The 24647-nt window shown below is 50.5% G+C and overlaps 1 protein-coding gene across 1 annotated transcript; it reads right to left on the bottom strand.

The window, feature by feature from the left end:
• Positions 1-1172: 1172 nt before the first annotated feature.
• Positions 1173-12462, bottom strand: ARX (aristaless related homeobox). The gene is made up of 5 exons (XM_090264613.1): positions 12068-12462; positions 9524-10403; positions 6878-6923; positions 3843-4171; positions 1173-1711 (listed from the first exon to the last, which is right to left on the bottom strand). Exons 1-5 carry the CDS (start codon positions 12261-12263, stop codon positions 1471-1473), a joined length of 1692 nt encoding a protein of 563 aa, XP_090120739.1. The 5' UTR covers positions 12264-12462; the 3' UTR covers positions 1173-1470.
• Between the last annotated feature and the right edge of the window lie 12185 nt (positions 12463-24647).

Below are 24647 nucleotides of genomic sequence, written 5' to 3'. Positions count from 1 at the left end.
CCCCCATCCCCTTCCTTCTCCCCTCCTCCCTTCCTTCTCCCCTCCCCCGCCCCCTCTCCCTCTTCCCCCCGGAGTGTACCGCGTACATGGAGCCCGCCCCCTCGGAAGCCAGCCCCTGGGTTTCTCACCATTACCTGTCAACGCGGACTGCGCACTTCCTTGCTACGTGGCACTTTCCACAAACAGCTTCCTTCGACTTCCGAGGCAAGACTCCCGCTCACTTCAAATTTGTCTCCACCGTCGACAACGCCTACCTTGCAGCCACCCACCCTAGAGCCCACCCCACCTCCGTGGCTTAGGACCCCCGCTCCCGCTAGGGAGGCTGAGATGCCTGAGAATGCACGACCCAGGGGTCTGTCCTTAGCCTTTGTAGGAATCCGGGACCCCTGTGAGGATCACATTCAAACCAGGGGCCCGTGCCAGGAAAACGGGAGTGGGACGTCGGAGCCCACCCCTGGGCCTCTGGGTGTTCCCCTTCTACTGTCCCCTCAGCGTCTGCACAAAGCGTTCACACTTCCTTTTGTTAAACATATAATTTTTTTATTTTGAGCGTGACACTTCTCCACTAGATAGCCAGGAAAAGTGATAACAATTACACATTACACAAAAGTACTGTACCATTGCCTTTATCTTGAAGGTTTCAGAAGCCTCTACAGTTAATAAGTTAAATAAAGGACTTGAGTACATAAATATTTGTCTAGGAACCCTATCTACAACACAGTAAGAATCTACAGGAGGACAAACTTTTACCATACCACGCTGAGTGCAATTGCGTTATAACATTTCAAATATACAAAGCTCTGTTCTTTTTTTTTTTTTTTTAATAACAATGGTATGTACAGAATCAATAATCACAGTTTGGTGACTTCAACAGTTCATATTCTAGCAGAGTATTTTCCCTTTGGTTTGATATAAAAACCTTGGTTGGTGTATGATAAAGAAGAGAACAAGAACAAGACGCCCCTTTCCGTTAAGTGCACTGTTATCTATCTTACAGACTCGCATTTTCGTCCCTGGCCCTTGAAGCCAGGGCCCACGCTGGGGAGAGATCAACTTGAGCGCCAAAATACTATTAAAAAAAAAAAAAAAAGCTAAGTGGGATGTCAGGGGGGAAGAGGTTGAGCTTTTAAATTTTTTAACTTCAATACCAGGCGTTTGGGGGAGAACCCCCCCCCCGATATTTTCAGTAAAGTAAGAACGGGAGAGAGTGGATGTTTGAGTTGGAGCGAGGTTGGCAGGGGTAGGGGCGGGGGCAGGGAAAGGGGCGGGTGGACAGCCAGCTGAGGAGATACCAAGTCCGGTAGCGCCCAACGGCTGCCTTGCCCGAGTCCAGGCTGCTGTGAAAGCGGCTGCGCTCTCTCAGCGGCCTCTCGGGAGTGTGCTGGTCCTCTGTTTCCATTTGGTCTTGAGTGGTGCTGAGTGAGGTGACCTTTAGGGGCGCGCCCGGGGCGCGACGGTGCAGAGCAGCCTTTAGCACACCTCCTTGCCCGTGCTGGTGCCCGGCAGGATGTTGAGCTGTGTGAGCTGCGCGGCGTGCTCCTTGGCCTTGAGCCTCAGCGCAGCTATGCTGGAGGCGCGTCTGTCTGCAGCCGCTGTGGCTGGGTCGGCCAGCGCGCTCGACGCCACCGCGCCCTCCACGGCCGGCGTGGGCTGTCTCAGGAGCGCGGCTGCAGTCGACGCGCTGGTCAGGGGGGCCATGGTGGAAAAAAGCCTGCAGGTAGAGCAAACAGCGCGGTCACGCCTCAGAACTGACGGCAGAACCTCCGGCAGCGTTTTCCCAGCGTTTCCGATGCCTCTGCCCTGGCCCTCTGCCCTGGCGAGCAGGGGGGCGCCGGCCGCCGTAGGCCCAGAATGGGTCGCGGGCTGGGGAGCAGGTGGGAGCACAGGCGGGAAGCTGGGCGCTGCGAGGGGGCTCTACCAGAGCAGGGAACCAAAGGAGAAAAGAGGACCAAGGGGCCAGATATTCCTTGAGGGGCCAAAGCCGGGGCTGGAGACAGACCCCTCTGCCCTGAACTCCACTGCCCAATTAAACGGATTATGTGCTCTCGGTTAAGGAGGGGGTCTATTCCCAGACCAGGAGCTCCACTTTGCCTGCAATACTATTTGCCAGGAGAGAGGAGAGACAAAGAGGAAAAGGAGAGGGGGAAGAGGGGGGAAAAAAAAAGAAAGGGAAAAGGGATCAAAACTGATCAAGATCTGTGCTGCAGACTATTGATACTCTCTCTAGGGCGCCTTCTCTGGCCCTGGAAAATCCCGCCCAGTTTGCCGACCTTCCAGTGCCTCCTGCGCCAGGCTGAGCTGCTTGTGCCCTACCAATAACCGGGAGGTCCAGGCAGGGGTGCCTGCCCGTAGATTGCCGATGGACTATAGGCTATGACCGGACCCGCTATCGCCCCCGCGTTCTGTCCTCAAAGCCTTCCCCATGCCCCTGCAGCCTCTTGCCCCCAGAGAGCCGATGGACCGACCACTCCGGCGCGCAGTGTCTTAAACACCACACCATGTCACCGCCTCCAGGCAGTGCCGGGATTACTCCTCGAGCTGCATCTGCCACCCTCACACAGCACCATGATTCTGCAGCAGAGTCCAGAACCACCCCCTGGCCAGGACACAGCACCACCCCTACTCCCTCCCCCCCAACTTCTCCCCAGTGCTCTTGCTCCTGGCCTCTGTAGGGTCAACTAGGCCTTCCCAGGATTAGATATGAGAACACTAGGGCTGGAAGAGAGCCTCCTGTCTCTCAACCCCTCGGGCCATGCCCAGTGCACCCCTTTTCTAGTTCTTTGAATCTCGCATCCCGGTACCCCAGCCGTGGTTTGCCTGCTTTTACAAGTCACTTGTTATCAGAAGGGAAATGCATGAGGAGTGGAGCAAGAGGCACAGGACTTAATTTTTTTTCCCCTGGAAAGAAATAAAGTGTGACCTGGAGGAGGCATGACATGCCCTGGTTCCACTAGGTAAACTAAGTCACTACACTTCAATGCACTTGCTATTTTATTGGTTTGTTATAAGAAACTAATTTTACTTAGATTTCTTTAAACATTTTCTCTAAATGATTTTTGTTATGTGGCTGCACAGCTGGATGAATCTATTATTTCTTTGTTCTCCCCAAGAGAGATCACTGAAACTGCATTCAGTTTTATTTTCACTGCACTTTCCAACTTAATACATCCCTCCTTTGTGTCTTTGTCCGTGTGATTATACACTTTTAATTTCATCATTTGAAGTTCATTTAAAGAGAGGGAGTTATAACATATGATGAACTGCTTCTTTTATTTCGTTGTCTTGTGCCTCGTTAGGGTCAGGGATTGCACATATGGGGGTATGGTTGACAGTGGGTCACCCAAGTGACAAGGAAGATAAGAGTCTGGGGAAGAAGAGCGAATTCTTTGCACCCAGAGGTCCATGACTCCAGGGCTGGGTTCCTCTAACTGCCAGGCTTTGGGGCACGAGGAAGGACTTTTGCAAAACTTGAAGTCATCCTGGCCCTGTAGACTACACCTGGACACGTTTACACACATGCCTCCTATGGCGTGGGCTGTTGCTACCTTCAAGTGGTACTTTTACAACTTTCATTGAACACTCCAAATTGTTCTGGTTGTTGTTACTACCACTGTCCTCCTCTTTGCCACTCAGTTTCAAGTCACTCCCTTCAAGATGCACATTGCTTGATCAAAATTAGGAAGTATTTTCTTTAGCTAAATCTCTTAGGTTAGGCCAGAGACAAAAGATGTGTCTAGCTCCTGCCTGTCTCAGGCCTCCTTTCTGACCCCAGGTTGTGTGTGTATGTATGCGTATAGGAGACAGGCAGACAGACAGACACCCCGCGAGACCGCGCGCGTTACCTGCCAAATGCAGGGCTGATGAAGGCAGGGTGCCGGAACACAGCAGCTCCAAGAAAAGTGCTCAGGCCCAGCGGAGCCCCGCTGGGCGGTAGGCTGGCCGAGCCTGGAGGCGGAGGTAGGCTCGGGAAAGCTGCGGCGGCGGCAGCGGCAGCAGCTGTCCAGGCTGAGTCCAACGCCGGGTGGTGCGGGGGGAAAGGGCTGGCGTCCAGGTACGGGCTGAGCGGGTGGGTGGCCGAGAGTGGCCCGGGGAAGGGCAGCCCCGGAGGATGGGTCTGAGCGCCTGCCTTCTCCCGCTTGCGCCACTTCGCCCTACGGTTCTGGAACCAGACCTGCAAGGCGGAGAGAGGCTGTTTCAGTGCAGCGCCCAGGCCCTCCCTCCTTTCCACTGCAGCCTGTGCCCACCTGGCCCCTCTCCAGCCTCAGGTTGTTCAAGGACACCTCTGGGGCCAAACGGGTGCTGAAAAGGAGCCTAATTAAAGCCAGCAGGAAACATGGGCCACACAAACCCTTTCAGAGAACCCAGTTCTTTCCAAGTGTAAGAGAAGTTGTTCGGTGTTGTTCGGAGATGGGGACACAAGGATTGAAAGTCTGAGCAGTCAGCTGCTCGCTGTGCATGCTCAAGGCAGGTCATCCAGACCTCCCTTAACCTCAGTTTTCTTATCTGTAAAACGGGGGTAATAAAACTGTACTCATAAGGCTGCTATGAAGGAGTAAAATAAGATATGTGAAAGCTCACATCCAGAGAAGGGAAGGCGTACCAGCTTTTTGCTGCATATCACTTCTTTTCGCCGCCTACTTCAGGCTTACCCTGAGCTGGCAAAATCCCTGCTCTGTATTGAAAAGGGAGTGGGGGAGGCGGTTCCCGCATTCTTTGCAAAAATGCTTATTGGGCACCTAGAGTAAGTACTAGGTTGGGCCCTGGGGTTTGGGTAGAGCTGGAAGGGAAGAAATGCCCACGGTAATTCCCAAACAAGCATGCCTTTTAGGGTCTGTTCTCCATGAAATGGAATAGGAGGCGCCCAGGGCCCGCTTCTGCCCAGGCAGGCACTGCCTGTGCACACCAGATATGCAGTGATACCTAGCTACGCAGAAGCCAGAGTGCAGGATACCTGTGGACTTCCCACATCTTCGGAGCCAACAGGTCCTGTATTTCTTTGGGGGGTGTGTGTGGTTTAAACAAGGTTTAAAATAAGATAGTTCTAGGCTTGGGGGAGGTTTTCAGCACAAGGTATCTTCCTAATTGTTAATAGAAAGCAATTTTAGTAGACCTTTACCTGAGATGTGGCAGCTACCATAGTCTAAAAATAACTCCCAGGAGCCTGAGATGATTTTTATGGGACCTGCTCATCACACCCACAGCTGAGATACGTTCCTTCTTCCCTGAAGGCGTTAATATTTTTAGGGCTGGGTTTATGCCTGCACACAAGTCTAAAAATTAAGAATGAACTCCAGGCTATACAGAGTTATATTATAATATAATGTAAATGATCCCAGAGGAATATGTTGTAAAAATGTTTTAAAGACATCTGTGTCTTTCAAATATACACACTGGGGTTGTGGTTAGTAGCACTAGTATCCCAGATTGGCTTGACTTCTAGACAGCCACCCGGGGCAAGAAAAATCCAGAATCCAAATCAGTTGATTACTTAAAATTCTGCTGAAAGGGGGCCCATCCCTAACATTCCACAGCCCTCGAATAATCTGTGAATTGCAGAAACAGTCTAGTGTGGAAATTCAGAGGCTTGAAAAGGTAAGACTAGATGGGACCAAGCTGGGTGGGCAGCTTTTGTGTATCCAAATCTGTCTAGACGAGAATATCCGCCACTCCTCAGGGCAGTGAAAGGAGTCAGGGAGGGGGGCACGGGATAGAATACCCTCAAAGGACGTGGAAACCTTTTACAGACGGATTGTCTCTCTCTCCGGCTCAACTGCAATTATCAAGATGTCCCCCTGCAATTCCTCATTATTGAATTAATACCTCGGAGGCCCCCCAAAGGTAAACGAAAGGACTCTAATAATTCATATTCACTTAATTACATCTTCTCCAGTGAATAGGGAGAGAGGAGAAGGGGAGGGGGCGCTCTCTTTCTTTTAAAAAGTTATTTAACTTTCCCACGACTCGTTCCCCTGAGCTGAAAAATACGGAGTTGCTGTCACATCTCTGTTTGACAATGGAGAAATGTGTCAACAGAAAGGAGGGGACAGGCCTCATCATTAGCCCTCTAATGCAAGAAGCTGTTGTGTATTAAATGAGCCATATGGAATTTATTGTGCTTTATCAGCGCTTGATTTTGACTGTAAAGTGATTCACTCAGCTCCTAGCTCAGGGACATCTGTTTTCTGTTGGCCATCGGGCTGCCCAGTGTTGATCGTCTCTTTGGTTATGAGGCCTGGGTTCGGAAATGCACTCTGGTATGGGGCTGCAAACACCTTTAATAGCATTGCACTCACTCCCTATTAGATCAATGTGGGCTCATTGCTATAAAAAATGGGAAATCAAATAGCATTAGCCAGCTCCTTGTGTGGGCGGAGGGGAAATCAAACAGCATTTTGCCTTCAAATGGCCCTGTTTGTTCTAGCACTAAGTGGGCTTTTATGAAGCCCGATCGGAGACTTAATCGCAGCCAAATACCTGCTTGGAGCTGAGCGGATTTGTCTAACAACCAAATCCATGTTCCATCCCATTATTTCAATCAGGAGAAGTCAGCTGGAGGATTGGTTCCTACAGGGGCTGGGTTGGGGGGGAGGGCGGCTCCTGAACTTCAGTCTCAGGGACCCTGATATCCTTTTTCTGATCCTGGATCCCTTCTTCAAGGCTCCCAAACCCAGAAACCTTCCTCTCTACCCTCCCATCTCTTCATATTTTCATATATTTTGGTGTGTGAATGTTTGGGTCTCTTTTCCTGATTCTGGTTCTCTTAATTTAATAAAGGGGGCCGTCACTCCCCCCAAATCCATCAACCCACCTCTCTTCCACTCCCCCACTCCCCCCACCCTCCTCCTGCCACTTCCTCCCTCTTTTGGGAGCGGCTCACCTGGACTCGGGCCTCAGTCAAGTCCAGCCTCATGGCCAGTTCCTCCCTATAAGAAAGCAACACACAGACAGCAGATCACTGCGGGCTCCAGTACCCCCTCTCAGCCTCCTTCCCCTCCCTGGCAGGCCTCCCCTGGCTGCCTGCCCTCATCCCCACACACGTGGGCATCAGCATCCCTTCAGCACTGGAGCACCTTCTGTTTGATTGAAAACGTAAAAACACAACACATTGCCAGATATAGGCTAGTATACATTGTATTGTATCATATTATATTCAAGAGCGACAGAGGTGGCTTCTTGAGTCTGTAAGTCTACAAAAGGGGGCACTCGGATCACCTCTCTCTCTCTCTCTTAAGCCAGAGTTAGACAAGAAACACACATGCTAATAGTAAACGGGAGGACTCAGCACTCAATTTTTTAAAAATATTTATGCCTTCTTGGTTTCTGTCTGCTTTCTTTAAATTTTTTTCTCTCCCCCACCTCCATTCCCACCTCTCCGCCTTTCCCTCCGTCACTCCCCTCCCATTCCTCCCTCCCTCACCCCCCTTAGGTCGTACTCCCCATTACCCTCTGGAGATATGTTAAGCTTGTTAAGAGTTCAGTGGGGTAATTTTTCGATTAAACAAAATTCTGCGCACCTCCTGACTCCAGTGCCCACTACAAACCCTGCCCATCTCAGGGGAAGTCAATTTAACTGAAACCCTACCCCGTCATTGTAGTTATTACTTCGACAATTAAGGCAAATAGGAAACCATTAAGATGCTGTAAAACGGCTTACGACCTGTTTACCGAAAATATGAGAGCGCCCAGAGTAATTGGCTCGCCGCTGGCTAAGACGAAAGAGTGGGGCCTGCCCCAGCCTGGGATCCGGGTTCGCACTGCTGGCAGCACCGCCCCCCCCCCCCATTCCACATCAGAAACTTCAGCGCTGGGAGAAAGCCGGCTCCCTAAGCGCTTTTGGTCGCCCCTAGCTTCAGTAAGCACCAGCAAATTAAAACCACACTCCTGGCTGCCTTGGACGAGGAGCCAAGGGGCCCTAAGTAAACCCTGGGTTCAAAAGAGGTGGGTGTGGGGTGCTGCTTGAGGAGCTGCACCTCTTCACCGGTTTTGGTTCCCCCTGGAGAAGCTGAAAAAGGGCAGACCCAGATGCCAACTGACACCGCATCATCTTCTGGTTTTGAAATACACATACGTGTGGTAAATGCAAAAAGCAAGTTGGCTGGTTAGTTCTTTGACAGCACACACTGGTTTATAATTTTATTTTCTTTTTTAATGATAATGAAGGGCATGAGGACATAGGGGAGAACCCAGTTGAGCTCAAGGGATGACCAAGTTCAGTGCCTTCGCTTAGCACACAATCCACTTTTTTCTGTTTCTGGTTAGGAAAGGGTTTGGCAATTAATTGCCAGAGCAACTGCACTTTAGAGTAGGCTCGGGCCTCCTGAGCCCTAAGCAGCAATCCCTCCTTCGGTTCAAAGGGGCAGGCAGCTTTCCGCCTCTGAGATGCACATTGAAAAGCTGCACACGTCTCGTGCGAAGGAGCTGCCTGAGCTTAACAAGCTCTGCAACAGGGAGACCCATTCCTTTCTCCCTCCACACTGGGGCAAGTTTGTTGTAACCCTGGCTCCTCGCCTGAGCCGAGACCTTGGCCTTAGGGTGGGATGGAAAAGAAAGCTCCCCGCAGGGCTGGTACCCCAAGTCGGATGAAAAATGGGGGCTAGGGGCCCAGTATTCTCACAGGCACATCTTTCCAAAAACACATGCGAGCGCGCGCACACGCACACGCGCGCGCACACACACACACACACACACACACAGTCAGGTAAGCTTGAAAGGGAGCGTAAACAGCCACGTTGGCCACCCATCCAAAAAGAAAAATTCCCTCAGCTCTTTCGTCTGCGGCTTGCCTGCCCCTGTAAACCCGTGTGCATTAAACAAACGCGGGGCTAATGGGATGAGAGAGAAAGGAAAGCGATGAGAGGGCAAGATTCTGGCTGGTGCCCCCAAGGTATACAGGTACCGAACACTGCCCAGTTCCGACTTCCTTCGGTTATTTCAGGAGTCTTCAAGGGACAGAACTTGGATCTTTTTAAAGGCCTTTTCCGCAGGCGCGGGCTCCAGCTTCACTGCTAACAGTGTAACTGATACCCACGAGGCTCCTGGGGCATCAGGCGGGGGTGGCAAGCGCCCTATTCAAGCAGCCAAAAATAGCCGCTGCTTTGCTTTGGCCACAAGGGCCGGCAGCGCTTCCTGTGCCTCGTTTGGTACCTAGCCGGGACCGCTGGCCCGGGACCCTGTGTTATGTGCACTGGGGTGCTCAGCTCTCGAAGGTGGCATTCAGGCACCCTTTGGAGAGGCTGGGTTTTCTCTAATTAAAACTTCTACTTTGAAACAATATTAAACTGGATAGACCTTAGGAAGGAAAGAATTCATCCCAGTCTGAATTTAAAGTCCAGAGCAGGGGTGGAGGAAAGCGAGTGGGTAGGTTCCTGGTGAGCAATGGTGGGTGCGTTGGGAGGGCGTGCCCGGGTAGAGTACAGAAGCAAAGTCCCTGCCCGAGCCCGGGGCCCCTCCTGCCCGCTTCCCTTCTCTGGGGTCTGCTGGCACCCTCCAGCCGTTGCTGCTGGCCCACCCCGCACACACATACCTGGTGAAGACATCTGGGTAGTGCGTCTTCTGGAAGGCCCGCTCCAGTTCCTCCAGCTGGTAGCTGGTGAACGTGGTGCGATAGCGCCGCTGTTTGCGCTTGAGCAGCCCCTCCTCCGAGTCGCTACCCGCAGACAGGCACACGCTGTCCTCGCCGTCCTTGCCCTCAGCGTCCTCTGGGTGCAGCAGCAGCTCCTCCTTGGGCGACAGCTCCCCGCCCTCGGTGGCCACAGTGGCGGCAGTGGCGGCGGCCACCGCGCCGGTGGTGGCCACTGCGCAGCGTCGGGGCTCCTTGAGCAGCGCGCGGGCGTCGTCCTCCAGCAGCTCCTCCTCGTCGTCCTCAAGCAGCTCCTCTTCCTCATCCTCGTCCTCTTCGTCCTCCAACAGCTCCTCCTCATCCTCCTCGGTTGCCGTGCCACCACCCGCCGCCGGGGCACCACCGGGGCCGCCGGCCGTGCCGAGGCGGTCGTCCGGGTGCGCGGCACCCCCCGGGCCGCCCAGCTCGTCCAGCGCGGGCGGTGGCGGCACGAAGGGCGCCCCGTTCTCACGGTACGACTTGCTGCGGCTGATGCTCACCTGCGGCGCCTGGCTTATCTTGAGCGTGTCCCAGGCCGCCGCCGCGGCAGCAGCGGCCACGGCGGCCCCTGCGCCGTCTGGCCGCTCCCCGGGCCGCGCGGTTGGCGGCGGCGGCGGCGGCGGCGGCGGAGGGGCTTCCCCCCGCGGACCCGCAGTGGCCGCCGCTGCTGCGGCCGCCGCCGCCGCCGCCGCCGCCGCCGCGGCGCCCTGGAGGAGGCGGCCCCCGCCCGGGCCGTACAGGCGCCGCAGTTTGGGCGGCAGGTGCAGCTCGGCCTCGAACGGGGCGCTGCTGCCCTTGGGGGAGCCTGCAGGGCAAGGGAGAGCGGTCAGCGCATCAGCCCAGCGTCCCAGGCAGAGCCATTACCTGGCGCCTCCTCCCTGTCCACGCCCCCCCCACCCGACTCCGCGCCACCGGACTTCTACCCCTTCACCTCCTTTCCCCACTTTTCTCGCGTTTTCTTTACATCTTTCTCTTCCCCTCTTTGTGTTGTTTACTTTTTTTACTTTCTTTCCCCTCCATCGCTCTCTTCTTTCCTTTCCATGTCCTGCTCTTCCCGTTTCCTTTCTTCTTCCATTTTCTTTCCTTCTCTCTCTCTTTCTCACAGTCGCTCCCTTTCTTTCTTCATCTTTCTCTTCTCCCCTTTCCTTCCTTTCTCTTTCTGTGTACTCCCCGCTCCTTCCTTCATTTCTTTTTCTTTCCCCTTGTCCTCTTTATCACTCTTCCCCTTCCCATTTCAGAGCAGGGACAATCAGAAAACATTTAACAACTTTTCAAAAAATGATCGCCCCCCTGAAAACTTTGCGCATGACCTCTTTCTGCTGCTCTACCACGCGGGCCCAGGCTGTCTAGAGGGGCGCCAGCCAGCGAATGACCGACCCCCTGGGAGCGGAGCGGCCCAGTGGCCCTGAGCACGGGCCGCGCCCCAATAGCCAGCAGTCTGAGGTGGGGCGGGGGGCCCTCGCTCAGAAAAGCAAAAGAAAAATCGTCCGGGCGAAAATGGGTTCGGAAGAGCCTGACTGGGGACAGAGGGGGGGGGGGTGCAACAGGCACAGGCTGCTTCTTCCCCTTCGAGGAAGAGCCTGGCCACTGCAAGCTAAAAAAAGAAAAGAAAAGAGTCAGTTTTATTTTAATTGGCCCCTTCTCCACCGTCCGCTCCAGTCTTCCAAGTGGCTCCGCGGCTGGACCCCTGGTTTTTGGGTCTTAAAAGAAATGAACGATTCTTTCCCTGCGACACCTCTGCAGCCAGCTCGAGGCGACACTTGAACGTAACATGTTCGGATTAAAACGACAGTTGTTATGGAATTTTTAATTTTAGAAAAAATAAAAACCTTTTAAACATCTCAACTCTATTTTTAAAAATAACAGCAGAGAAAAAATAGCATCCAGAAGCCGCACATTTCATACATTTCAAATACATTAAGTAACATGTGGGGAATCCCAGGGAGATGTTTTTGCAAAGGTTGGGTTTAAAAGGTACAAGCAATCTACAATAAAAAAGAAAAAAGAAAAGAAAAAAGAAAAACACCGCCTTTAGAGAAATGTTCCAAAGAGGAAAGACCAAGGCTCACTCTGCCTGGACATCACCACTCACAGCTTTGGGGTTCTTGTCTTCACCAAGCTGTTATTACAAGGGTTCCCCTGGCACCTGCTGTTTCTGACCTGTCGCCCCTCTTCAGAGCACCCCTAAGGTTACCAAAGGGGACACTTACACGACCTAAAGACCAACACCAAGAACCCAAGGGCCCCCAAAGCGAAACTTGGGTCTCTTGCTTTTTCTGGAACCAGACAGGGAGGGAGAGACAGCCCCTGGCGAGCTCTTTATCATCCTTTGAGACACCAGGCCTCAGATTTGTTCCCTGTCTATCCTCGGTCTCCAGCTTGACAACCTCAGGGCCCTAGCTCCCGATCATCTAACATCCAAACCAGTGCCCAGAGCCCTTTCCAGTTTCCTGGGGTGCGCAGCCTTACCTTGCAAGGCCTTTTCCTGGTCGGCGCGGCTGGCCAGTGGGGCAGGCAAGCTCTGCGCAGCTCCCAACAGCCGCATTTTGCACGGGCTCCTCCGACCCAGGATGCTGTCGATGCAGTAGGAAGAGAGCAAAGTTGGAGATTTACTCTTGCACTCGGGCCTCTCGGAGCAGCCCTCCTCCTGGTACTGATTGCTCATGGCTCGGGCTTTTTCCCTAGGCGCACAGAGCGGGCCGCTGTCTGCCTCTCCCGGCGGGTGGGATGGACGGGTCTGTGTTGGGGGGTAGGGGTAGATGGCTGGTTATAATGGATATTATTGAGATCTCTGTGCCTTTCTGCCTCCCTCAGTTGTTGGCTGCCGGTTCCTGCCCTGCCCCGCGGCCAGAGCTCGTCCTCTCTGCGCACCGGACAAGCAGTAACAAGTATAGTGAGCTGCCGGAGCGGAGCTCTGGAGTCTCTCTCCTCCACGTGCTGAGAGGAGCCCTCTGATTGGCTCTCCCCAGAAGCCGGGTTGCGCCTGTCTGTGGGCTGAGTGCAAAACCCGGACTGGATTCCGGAATGGCTGGCTGGGGGCAGTGGGCAGTAACCTGAGTCGATTTTCTTTTTCTTTTTTGGTTTTAACTAACAACTTTCTAAGTTGTACCATCCCGTTCTTGCAGCTCCTCCTTTAACCCTTTAGGGCTGGCCCAAAGCTCTAGCCTGTTCGCCTGTCAGGCCTGTGGGTGTTACTCGGGCTATGTACGTACGCCCCTTCCACCCACCGGAGGCCCTTGCTCCCTGGAATCGAGGCCTTGAGGCTCGCGCTCAGACGGTCTCGGCACTTTTCAAAGCCATATTGTGCTCCCAGGACAGTGCCTTGACCTCAGTGGCGCTCATTCGCGGCCCTCTTTAGGCCCGACGGGCCTCCGAGGTGCCAGGGTAACGAACCCAAGCAAACATCTGCCTCTGACAGTTGGATGTTGTTTTCTCTTGTCTTCACCCTGCGCCCGGCGGTTGCTCTCTTCTTAGTAACGTTCCCGAACCTCTCTCATCTCCGTCTAACTCTGGGGGGGAAAAAAGGTCCCTTTAAAGACAAAGCTCTGCCAAAGGCTGGAGGCCTTATCTACAGGGCGGAAAGGGACAGGCGAGTGTCAGCTGCGAGGAAGGGCGGCTAGGGACAGGTTTGGGAGTCTTCCCCCTTCTCCTCGGACTCGTTTCCCTCCTCCCCCCAGAAGTTAGACTCATTACTTAGGCCGACACCCCGAGGCTGGACACTCAAATCTAGCGCGGGGAGCGGAACCAGCGGGGGACCTGAGCGCTCCAGGATGGGAAGAACCCGGGTTCTGTTTCACCAAATTTAAGCGCCTAAAATTCTGGAATTCTCTTGGCCTGACTCCCACCGGCAAAAGTGAGAGAATGAACCTAAGGGAGAGTGCATTTCTTGCCAAGCAGCTTCCTGCGCGTCCAGCGCGGAGAAGCAAGATCCAACTCGGACTGAAGTTGGGCCGAGTACGGGCAAGGGGCCGGCACGAACGTTCTCCTAGCCTGGGTGCACAGCCCACGGGACAGCCAGGGGCCTGACGCTGGCAGGGTGGGGGTGAGGGTAGTTGGTGGGAGAGGGGCCGGAGATGGGGAATCCACCCCATGTTTTCCTCTTTCAACCCCTCTAATGTGTCAAAGAGAAAAGCGTTTTTGTTTTTTTGTTTTTTTGCTTTTACAAAGGATTATACTTGAATCACTTTCAGACTGTCTTTTAAAATACAAGGATGCATAGCTGGGATATTTTTCAGCCATAAACATCTGCATAACTCTTCGGTGCTGGTGGGTGGGTGGCAGACAGAGCGGGCTGGCTTGGCTGGGGTATTCAAGACACTACTTGAGGGGGATGAAGAGTTGGGGACAGACGCTTTGGTAGTGTAAACGCTAATGCTGCTATTACTTCTACTATTAAAGGCAAGCGGAAAAGAATGTCTGTATCTGTCCCTCTTTGCCTCTGTCTCTGTCTCCCCTGCTTTTTTGTTTGTTTGTTTGTTTGTTTGTTTGTTTCACAGATTCCCGACAGATATCCCCACACTTGAATGATGGGGCTGGGGGCTGGGCAGAGAAGAACCTCAACTATCTCTGACATTTGCTTTTCTTTTAAGCCCGCTCTGCTGTTCCAAGGCACCTGGGATCTTCTGCCTTTCCCGCATTCTTCCTTTTCCATCCTGGCCAACAGTTTGGTGTTTTTATACAGTCCCGTTCAGTCCTAAATAAACCTTCTGCGCTCTGATTCCCTCCCCCTTCCTTCCTGGGTCGGGTAAAGCCCACTCCGGCCGTGCGGGTCTCAGCACAGCCGGGAGCGTAAAGACGCAGCTGTCTCTCCGCAGCCTCCAGCGGCGGACCCTCGCGGGCTTCCCCGAGGCTGGTCTCTGTGAGAACGACAGAGGCACCTTTCCCTCCCCGCGGGCCCTGCGTCGGAAATCCACAAGACCCGGCTTCTGGGTGGCTCCATGACTTCAGACTCAGCTCGGCACACGCAAGGAACGGGCTGAAAATGGGTTCATAAAAGACTCTGTGAAATAAAAAGAGACACAAAATGCACAAATCATTGCTGAGAACCTAACGGGGTTTTAACTCTCCATCCCCCTCCTCCCCTTTCTGCAGCTGTTCTACGTTTTTTAAAAAAAAGAAGTCGGGCTTTCTGCTGGGGTGTATTCTAATTTTAATCATCCACTGTGAAAGGGGAGGTTAACATAGAATTCCTGATTCTGACTTAATGATTCTTGGAATTAAATCTAATTCTATTAGTGGAATATAATGTGTTTCTTTGGTAAACCTATGTGAAAACACTGGCTTTGTTATTTTATTTTGTTGATTTTTGGCATTTTCTAATCAATCTTCCCAAGTGAGGACGCTGTCGGGAAGGCACACCCATTCACTTCCGGGAGAAGGGCCTGACCCAGCTCACTTTACACCCAGAAGCCCTTGAAATGATCTTTATCACAATTCAATACTGAACTTCGAAATCTACAATTGACTCTTGCTATTCCCTAAAGAATAAAAAAAAAAAAAAAAAAAAAAAAAACACACAGAAAACTTCTCTAACACACCCACAGGAAGATAGAATCTGCTGGCGTCTCCATAGTGTCTAATAAGAATTTGAGTTTAAGATGTATGTGTGTTTTCCTATATGTTATTTTAGAAAACAAATGATGCATCTAATATTTGGGAAGACTTTGATTGGTTTGTTGAGTGAGGTAGACTTTTAAGAATTGGGCTGTAAGACTATGTATAAAATAACTTAGTTTAGCCAATGTACTATTTACTCTCAAAGCAAAATGACACTTCACTTTATTTTCACCTCACTTTGTCCACTTTCTTTTACCCACTAATCAAAAGTCATTTCATATTTGTGATGCTATTATTTACATTTGTACTTGGTTAATCACAACTCCTGGCTCCTTTAATCTTTGGTGTAACTGTTGGTTTTCTTTTCCTGGGCTGCCTGGAAAACAATGGTTGGCAGTTCATCTCTTTAAAAATCAATTACTAAAATAAAAATGACAATTATGGCCAGAAGTAGGGGTCAGAAGTGTTTAAAACTGCTGTTTATTGCAAAAAAAAAAAAAAAAATGAGGCTTGTTCCCAGTACTGGAAATAATTATTACCTAGAAGAGGTGAATGGAAGAAATCCCTTTCTTTTCTGTGGTGAGAGCTAATTCTTCATTATAGTTTCAAATTGTATTTGCAAGAAATGCTGTGTAAGGGAGTGGCAGTTAGATGTCATTATACAGGAAAAAGTGTTTGGAGGAGTTAACCTTGCACACTTTTCATTTAAGATGCCTTAATTTATTGTGCAATATCCACATAGATAAATAAAGCTGTAATGGGCTTCCAGCCACACCGGACGGCTCAGGTCCCCTTAAATTATGCTCAACCTCCTCAAAACATATATTTAAACAATAGAAATAAACTTCATTGGAGTCTGGTGACCAATTTGGAAGCCATTGGAAGGGAAGACAATAGGTCCTGATTACACACGAGGATTCTCTATGATGCGATATCGCCTCTGCGGGATCATTTTGCTGTTTTATTTATTTAATTTCTTTCTTTTTTAAAAACAAACTTTCATTCATTTATGGTCTTCCGCAACCTGCTAATTTAACACTGGAGCGCGTTACTGCAGTGTTAGGAGGAGAGAAAGAGGAAGAGAAAACAACAATACTGCAATGATCCAAATGATACAGTAGAATTATAGCAATTATAGTTCTACTTGTGGAAGAAAACCTTGCTGAGATCAGGCAAACAAACTGAAGCCTTGTGAGGATAACAAAGTGTTGGGATTGACAGCCGGTGCTGGGAAGAACCAGAGGGCACTAACAGAAATATTTGCCTCCCCCCAACCCCGTTAACTCCAACCAGTCAAGGTTAACCTCCTCAAATGCTGCTTTCAGAGTCTTCTCCGCTTCAGGGTGTGCATTTATGCACACATCGAGGTTTGTCCTCCAGGAAGTCTGGTAATAGGAGGAAACATAACATAATCCGCTTGTGTTGCACTTGCCCCTTTGCCTTCTCTGCCCCTTCTTGCCTTCCACTCCCTACCCCTGCCTCAGTTCTCCCCAGGGCTGCTGGGATCTGCCTGTGGACCGTGTTTGTTGATGTGTTTTCAGAGGAGCAGCCGGTGGAAAGGTCTGAAGGGACTGATAACTTGGATTTCCAGGAAAGGCTCCTTGGCGATGCTAATCCTCCCCTCTTCGCCATGTCGATCGCCTGAGCCGTGGGTTCCCCGATCAGGGCTCGGCTGGGAGAAGTTTGTTGGGAAGCGGCGCTTCTGGAAGCGTCCGGAGGACAACGGCCAGCCGAGCCCTCAAGGTATGGACATGTGCGTGTGATTATTATGTCAGGACAATTCCCCTCATCTGCAAACTTCGCCACCTTGGGTTACCCGTCAGCAGCCGGGAAAGAGGGTGGGGGAATCGAGAACTAGAGATAAAACAGAACCCCCTGCATCCATCCAGGCGGTCAACCAAGTCATTTCCAAGCCTTGCTTCCAGCACAAAGCCAGGAGACGTGGTCGCAGCCTCAAATCTGCCTTGGGAAGGGGCATCCCCTCCCACGAGAAGCAAGTGGCTGGGCTCTCACCTTGAGTCCCTCGGCGAGAGCCCCCATCTCCTGCTGCACCCATCCCCCAGGTTTCCAGCCCCCATAGGATACTTCTCCACGCCCAGAAATCACCAAGACCTGGTTGCTCCTCTCCAGTGCCTCACGGCGGGAGCCCTCGGGTCGAGGCGTTCCCAGTGCAGCCCTTCCTCTGTAGCTGCTGCTCCCGGAGACCCCGGATGTGGCGGGGAGCACGAGTTGCAGTTCAGGTTAGGAGCAGCAAGCGCCCCAACGCCCGCATCAGTGCTGAGGCCTCTGCGACCCCGGCTGCCGGCATTCCGGCAGCCAAGCCCCCTCTCGGGCTGGGCTCGGCGCCACGGCCAGAGCGCGCCCCCTAGCGGGGGCTCTGCGTGTGCCGGGCCCTCCCGCCGCAGCCTCTGGGGGACTCAAGTTGGCAGATCCTAGGGATCCGGCAGGAATGAATGCGGGAAGAAAACAAAAGCCTTGGAAACATTTCCAAGGAGTCAATAAAAGACCCATCTGTACCTTTCTTCTCCAGCGCGTTCGTGGGTAATGTCCCCCTATGCGCGCGCGACGGGAGATAATTGCCGGGTGGATTCTTGCTGGCGAACCTCAGGAAACACTGGCCCGAGAAGTGGAATAATTGGAGCTGGGGCGAAGGCAACCGTGCCGAGGCTGCAACAACAGCCCGAGTTCTGAATTCCCTGTGTCTGGGGTGTTCGTGGGGGCCTGGCTGCCCGCTCCCTCAGTCCATAGTGAGAGATCATCTCAAGGTCGCTCCAGTGATATTTATTTTATTTACATCGGTCTCTGTGGCACCCCCACATTGTGCCTCTCTGATCCCCTCACACATTCTGATTCTAGGATTCTCTATTTTTTTATTTGATGACCCCGCACCTTCTGTCTCTGTGATTCCCCCACTTCTGAGTTGATGGCCCCCTTCTTAAACCCTTGAACCCCAGATTCCATTACTATCCACTACTCCCCAATCACCTACTCCCTCTTGGTCTGGCCAGAAATGAAGAGAAACGCGAGGTTTTTGTCCTCTCTCCCGCCACCCCTACCACTTGCTCGACATGGAAAGGATGAGTTCTGTGGAAGCTCTTAGGGCTGGTGAAAAGTTAACTGATGACGCCTTTACGAAGGTGAAAAATTCCCATTTCAAGCCCATAACTTGTTATTTCTTTTGCTCTGAGTGTGTTCATCCAAACTCATCAGTAGGAAAAGCACCAGTCGTGCTTCTCAAGACCTGGAGTGTCTGCCATCTCATGTTCTCAGCCCTGCAGGATTTTAAAGTCAGGCTAAGGCCACCAAAACATTGACTACGTAAGGCCTAGAGAGAAAGGCCCCCGAAATAGGAGTGATAGCTCTTTAGAGCCTCTTATTTTGCGATGGCTCGTTAATTGGGAAGTTCAACACAAGGCTTTCCCTGCCCATAAAAGGCTGGCATTTCAGTGGGGGGAGCAGATGGAAGGGGTCCCGTGGGAAGGGAGGCGTGGGTGTCCCCGGGTTTAATTACGAGTTGCATTGTGTTGAAGGGAGGAGGGAAGATGCCGAGGCTGAACAGCGCTCTGTTCTCTTCACAAAATAACCTGCAAGTAAAAAAAAAGCCCGCGACTAAGACAGAGCTGGCTCTGGAATAGTACGATTAGAACCACGGTGCCTCTGAAATAAAGAGAGCTAATTTCCTGCCGCAAATCACTTACCCGATCAGAAAACACAAATAGCTGAACTGACGGGGGAAAAATAGAGAAGGACGAGGACTAGGAAGAAAGGCCCCGGAATAAAAATAACTGTGCCAAAAGGCTTGCATTCCCAGCGCTGACAGGCATCTCCTCCAAATCTGGTGCAGCTCCGTCCTCCCCCCAACGGCCCCCTTTCTGCCCCCCGATTTTCCAGCCCACCCAGGCTCCGTTTCGAGGACACCCAGCATCTTGGGGGGAAGAAGGGCGGCTCCCAAGCTCAGAGGAGGGCGACATGGCCCAGTATCGGGATCCTCATGGCCTAGGGTCCTCCTAGGGCGGCGGAGGCAGGGCCAGCCGGCGTGAACTCGGCCTCCTGGTCCAACCCAGCGCCCTGGGCACGGCCGGCCACAGGGTGCCAGTCGGCTGCTGCAGCCGGGGTTTCCCGTCGGGGAAGCTCGAGGAACCCTGCAGCGGTCGCTTAGACGCTCCACGCCCTGTCGCCTCCTGGGTTTCGTGGGGCCAGAGGAGCTGAGCCAAGACCGCATGCTGGTGACCCCGATGGCGCCGATGAATGGGGAGGCGTGACTGCAGGTCCGCGCTGGGAGCGGGACTAGGGGTGCCCACGAGAAGGCGTGGGCAGGGAGGTGGCCCGCGGGGCACTGACCAACCCAGGAAAATGCCCGCGGGAGCCGGTGCAGGCGGACAGTCGAGGAGGACAAGGTGGGACCGGGAGAGCAGATCAGTCTGTTCAGATGCGTACACCGATCTTTGGGCATTACAGAAGATCCCGGACAGATTGTTCTGAGTGGAGGATCGTAGATTTCTCAGCATCGCCTGAAATGTTGCGTCCAGTACCTCTAAACATTATGTTCTTTGGCTGCACTTTAGACTTTGGGGGTCTTAGTATACAGTTCCCGCCCCAGGGAGCAGGTTAGTACATCTTTTCTGAAGCAGAGAATTGCGTTATGGCGGTGGGAGCGTAGAAGGAAGGTATTTTATTTGAGCAAATGGCAATTGATTCTTCATTCTCCTGGCGGTGGACGCTGATTAATCTTCCCCCATCGCCCCTTATTTATTCAGGCCTCATTCTTTTTCCTCGGTCCCCCCCCCTTCACTGCTGGTTGGGGCCATTTCATTGTTTATTACATGCGCAGTTCAAGGCTTGCAAGGAGCTAAGGAGAAGTTAAAACCAATGTATTTTGTTCAGAGAATTCCACAGAGGCTGGAAAGAAAGGAGATTGAAACCCACAGTTAAGATGAAATTTAGACCTACGAGTGATTTTTACTTATTTCTTTTTCATGGATAATAGAGAGTTGGCATTATCTATCTGTCACTGTCCGTTTCTCCCTAATAAATAGCTCCAAGACTATAATCTAACAGGTGTAAAATTTCCCTTTCCTGAGAAACGAAGAGACCACCAACATTATCTTCTAAATAGTACAAATAGAAACCTCTGTTGTTGACAGTGTCCTACACTAGAGGATTAGTTCCAAGCTTTCTCCCTTTCTAATGCAGGCTTGGTTTGGGGGTAGGGTGGTGTGTACCCCACACAGAGAGTTAGAAACTAAGATCAGCTGATTTGAATTCTGGGGCGCTAGGCGAAAATATCCAGAAAGGGCTTTTTACTCTCTGCCAAATGCAAAAGGGACTGATCATCAAAGAAAATGTTTGTCCTTTCTTTCACCCTTTTCCCTTTATCTCCTCCAAAAATACGGCCTACTTATCTTAGGCCTCACAGGGTGGGGAGCGAAAAGGGACAGGAGAGAATTATTCACTCATTTCCCTGCAAGGTCCCACTTGCACTGGGTATATATATATATTGAGTCCTGTTTTCCTCTCAGATGGGGCCTTGTTTATGGAGGTTTCATCGCAAATACCTCTTCTACCCACCCCCTCCCCGCAGCATCCCATTGGGCAGGATTGGCTCCCACTGCACACACACAGCGCAGAAAGACCTCGCCCAGAATGGTTTTTATCAAAGACAGGAAGGGGAACTGGCCCCGAAAATGCTGCCCATCCATCTCATCAGGGACCAGCTCTTACCTGTTTCTCCTCCCCCTCCTTTTTTCTTCTTCAGCTTTTGGGTTGAAGCATTTGATATTATTTATATAAAGGAAATGACATTAGAGTAAACTTTTATTGCATTAGACTAACGGGAGATTGAACTATCACTTTGAAAATTGTGACATTCCAATGAGAGCTATATTAAATTGCTTAAAAACATTTTTGAAGGCATCATTGGCATTGTCTGTAGTGGTAAGTGAAACAAAGGATCTCACAGCTTGTCGGGTTTAATACTAACTATGCTCATATTTAAGACTTTCAGCTATTAAATAGAAGAGAGGAGAAACGGAGACGGGAAAGGGTAACCAAGGGGGGGTAGAACAGAGAAGACAGGAGCCACTGTAGTGAAGACAATGCTGAGAATCATGGGTGGCGTGTATTGTGCACTTACCATGTGCCACTGTCCTAAGTGCTGTTCACACTGATTGATTGATTGTCATGACAGCCCTCCGAAGATGGTTTATTATAATCCCTCTTTTACAGATGAGGAAACTGAGGCACAGAAAGAGTAACCAACTGTTTTCCCAGGTTTTCCCACTGAAAGTCCTGCATCCCAACAGATCCTTCAATCCTGGGCAAAGGGGGTTGGTTGGTCCCTCTAAGCACAGGAAGCAGTAATTTGCCAAAGGTCACAGAGCTGGGGCCAGGACTTGAAGTCAGGCAGTCTGATTCCAGTCAGCCTCCCCAGCCTCTGTAAAGTTTGCCCCTTTTACAGATGCATAAACTTCAGGGTCAGAAAGAGGTAACTGACTTCTCCACAGCAACACAGCTTGCTAGTTGCAGGCGGGAGACCACATTCTGAGACTTGTGAGTCACGCCCCCTTTCTACTCTTGGCTAACTTCTACAAAAAGTTTTTGTACAAAAGAAGGTGGCTTTAAAAAATCATGCAGATAGAATTAAGGAGAAAAAAGATCATGTCCAAGAAAAAGATGTATATCATATCCAGACATGTACATACATCATCACTACCTGGCAGTATTAGAACACGGAGGAAAAGGAGGCCACCTGTATTGTAAATACAATTTATAATGAAAGAGAAATTTAAAATCGCAATAAGCACACAAAGAAAATAATTATATGGAACATGCAGCCATTAGGCAGGGAACATTTTAACTCCCTAAAGCACTTGGTGTATTGTTCTGATACCAATAATTGTTCAATCATGATGAGCATTGTTCTGGCTATACCATCCTCAAAACTGGCAGCCCCCTGTGGCGTTCAGTGTTTCCAAACAGCTTCTTGTGGGCCTTCGGACAAAACTTCCAGACCTGATTCACTGATTCTATTCTGTGCATAGAGTTTGTAAGCAGCTTGTAGAGCTGGGCTTTGGCCAGAGAAGAACTGTCTCTCTCATTACAGCTCATTCTAAAAATGCAGTTTGACATCAATAAAAATAATCACTGTTTGATGCCATTTCTTATAATTATAGGTCATCTCTCAGTGAGGCTTTGCAGTTAGCAAAGTTGTGACTTGGCTCAGTCACGCTGATGCGGGAGACAGGCGAGGCCCGCGCCTCTTAGAGTTCTGGCGAGCATCCGGAATGCCACAAGCCTGTGCACAACTTCGGGGAAGGAAACATTTTGGACATGGCGAGAAAACTGTGAGGGGGAAAAACTGTAAACAGCAAATGTGCTAAAGAGTGGAGACTTATGCAGAGCTAAAAGAGGGCAGGTGGAGTGTGTTCTCAGTTTTTTCAATGTGAAGAAAACATTGGGATGACTCCATACTGGTTCTGCGGAGCTCAAATGCCAAATGCGTCAGAGTGGTTGTTGTTGTTTTATTTAATGCAGGCACCTGGGGCTATGTGAGGATCAGCGCTTGAAGAGCCAAAGGAGTGTCAGGGAAAAAGACGAGCCAGCTGTGGTTCTTTTCAAATACAAAGCCTTAAGCATTGTTTAATCATTCCCTTGTATTGGGTATTTGTGTTACTTTAATTGTTTCACTATTATAATTAACATTATAATGAAAACCTCTGTGCACCTAACTTATTCTTTTGAGGCAGTACTTCCTTTAACTGTATTTCCTAAGAGTGGGATTAGTGATGAAAGTGTGTGGACATTTTAATGTCTCTTTGGCGACATTGCCAAAAATTTCTCTAACTGATTGAACCAATTTATATCATAAGGAACAATATATGCATGTATCTATTTTACCACAACCTTGCCAGCATTATGTATTATAGCTGTCCCCCCAAAAAAATTTGGTTATAGTAAAATAGCTATACTGTATACTTGAATCTAGTCCTTCTAACTTCAAGCTCAGTAACTGCCCTCTCACTCCAGTAGTTCTACCTCTTGGCCTTCTGAGTGGCCTGAACTAACCACCAGTAAGATGGCAAGGATAAAGGAGCAAAAAGGTAGTCCTGGGGGCAGTGCCTATCTGCCCCACTGGGACAGTTTCTGAAGACATCTGTGGCAGAGTATGAAATGTGGGAGATCTTAGGTTCTGGGATCTGTGATACCAGCTTGGATGCCAGTCCGTGTCTTTTCTGCCTTGCCTTGAGCAATCTAATCTCTGAAGACTCGGTTTCCTCACCTGAAAACAGGAATGAGGGCCCGCATTGTGTTACATTAGTGATACATTGTAGATGCTAAATAAAAGCTAGTTTATTTTGTGTGGGATATATGAGTACTGAAATGCACATTGTTTTACATGTTTTTGAATATTCATATACTTATTTTTATGGACTATCGACTTGAGACTGGAATTGCTCCATTAAAAGGGACGTACAGTGTAAACTTTATTGATGTAACAAAATTGCCCTTTAAAAAGATCATTCCACCTTATACTCCTACAAGCAACATTGATAACGCTGGGTGTCTTCAATCTTGTAAAATACTGTTAGTTTGATGAACCAAACCTAATAGCTATCATTTTTTTACTGTGCATTTCTTTCCTTACTAGTAAGATCAAGTATTTTCTCATGTGGCAATACGCCAACTATATTTTCTCTCCTATGAATTGTTTGTTCTCGATTGCTTGTTAATGTTGTGTAGAGATAATTTTCTTCCCAGTTAGCGCTTTGAAAGTTTACTAGTGCTTCATAAAGAGCTGGCATGGGAATTACTGTGACTTTATCATTAGTCTTACTCTGATCTCCTTCTAAGGATAATGGCCAGTGTTTCTTCTTGTGAGCCGTATATAGCAATGGACCTCTCTTAGCCTGTTAGATAGTTTGTCTTGAAGGGACATGAGACAGACTGCTAATTGCCTCCAAATATGCACTGTCCTGGGGTAAGAGTGAAGAGGGCTGCAAGTTCTGTCACTGCCCTCATAGAGACGTGCAGTTTATTTCTCCTCTTTTTGGATTTGGACCGGCCCTGCGGCTGCTTTGATGGGTAGAAGGTAGTGAAGTGACACTATGCCTAAGCTTTGAGAAGGCCTAGAACCTTTTGCCTCGTGTTTTTTAGGCCACCCCGCTGGAGAGAGGTCACATGGAGAGGTGAGGCTGTGAAAGCACAGGGAAAGGGAGAGAGGCCCAAGTGTCCCAGCACCTAGGTGACTGCAGTACTGTGAGACTCCAAGTGATAAGATCAGCAGAAGAACTGCCCAGCTGAGCCCACTCAACCCACAGAGCCATGAAGGATAACAAAATGGTTATTGTTATTTACTTTTCTTTTTAAGCCACTGAGTTGTAGGGTGCTTCGTTAGGCAGCAGTGCATAACCAAAGCACTCCCTATATGTCCTTTCAGTAACCGAGCCCTGCTCTTTACTCTTTACCTGGACACATTGTAGTGCAGCTGAAATCC

Source organism: Furipterus horrens, unplaced genomic scaffold (assembly GCF_987537825.1).
Source record: "Furipterus horrens unplaced genomic scaffold, mFurHor1.1.pri manual_scaffold_17, whole genome shotgun sequence".
In the NCBI taxonomy this organism is placed as follows: domain Eukaryota; kingdom Metazoa; phylum Chordata; class Mammalia; order Chiroptera; family Furipteridae; genus Furipterus; species Furipterus horrens.
This window is presented reverse-complemented; position numbering and strand designations above follow the sequence as displayed.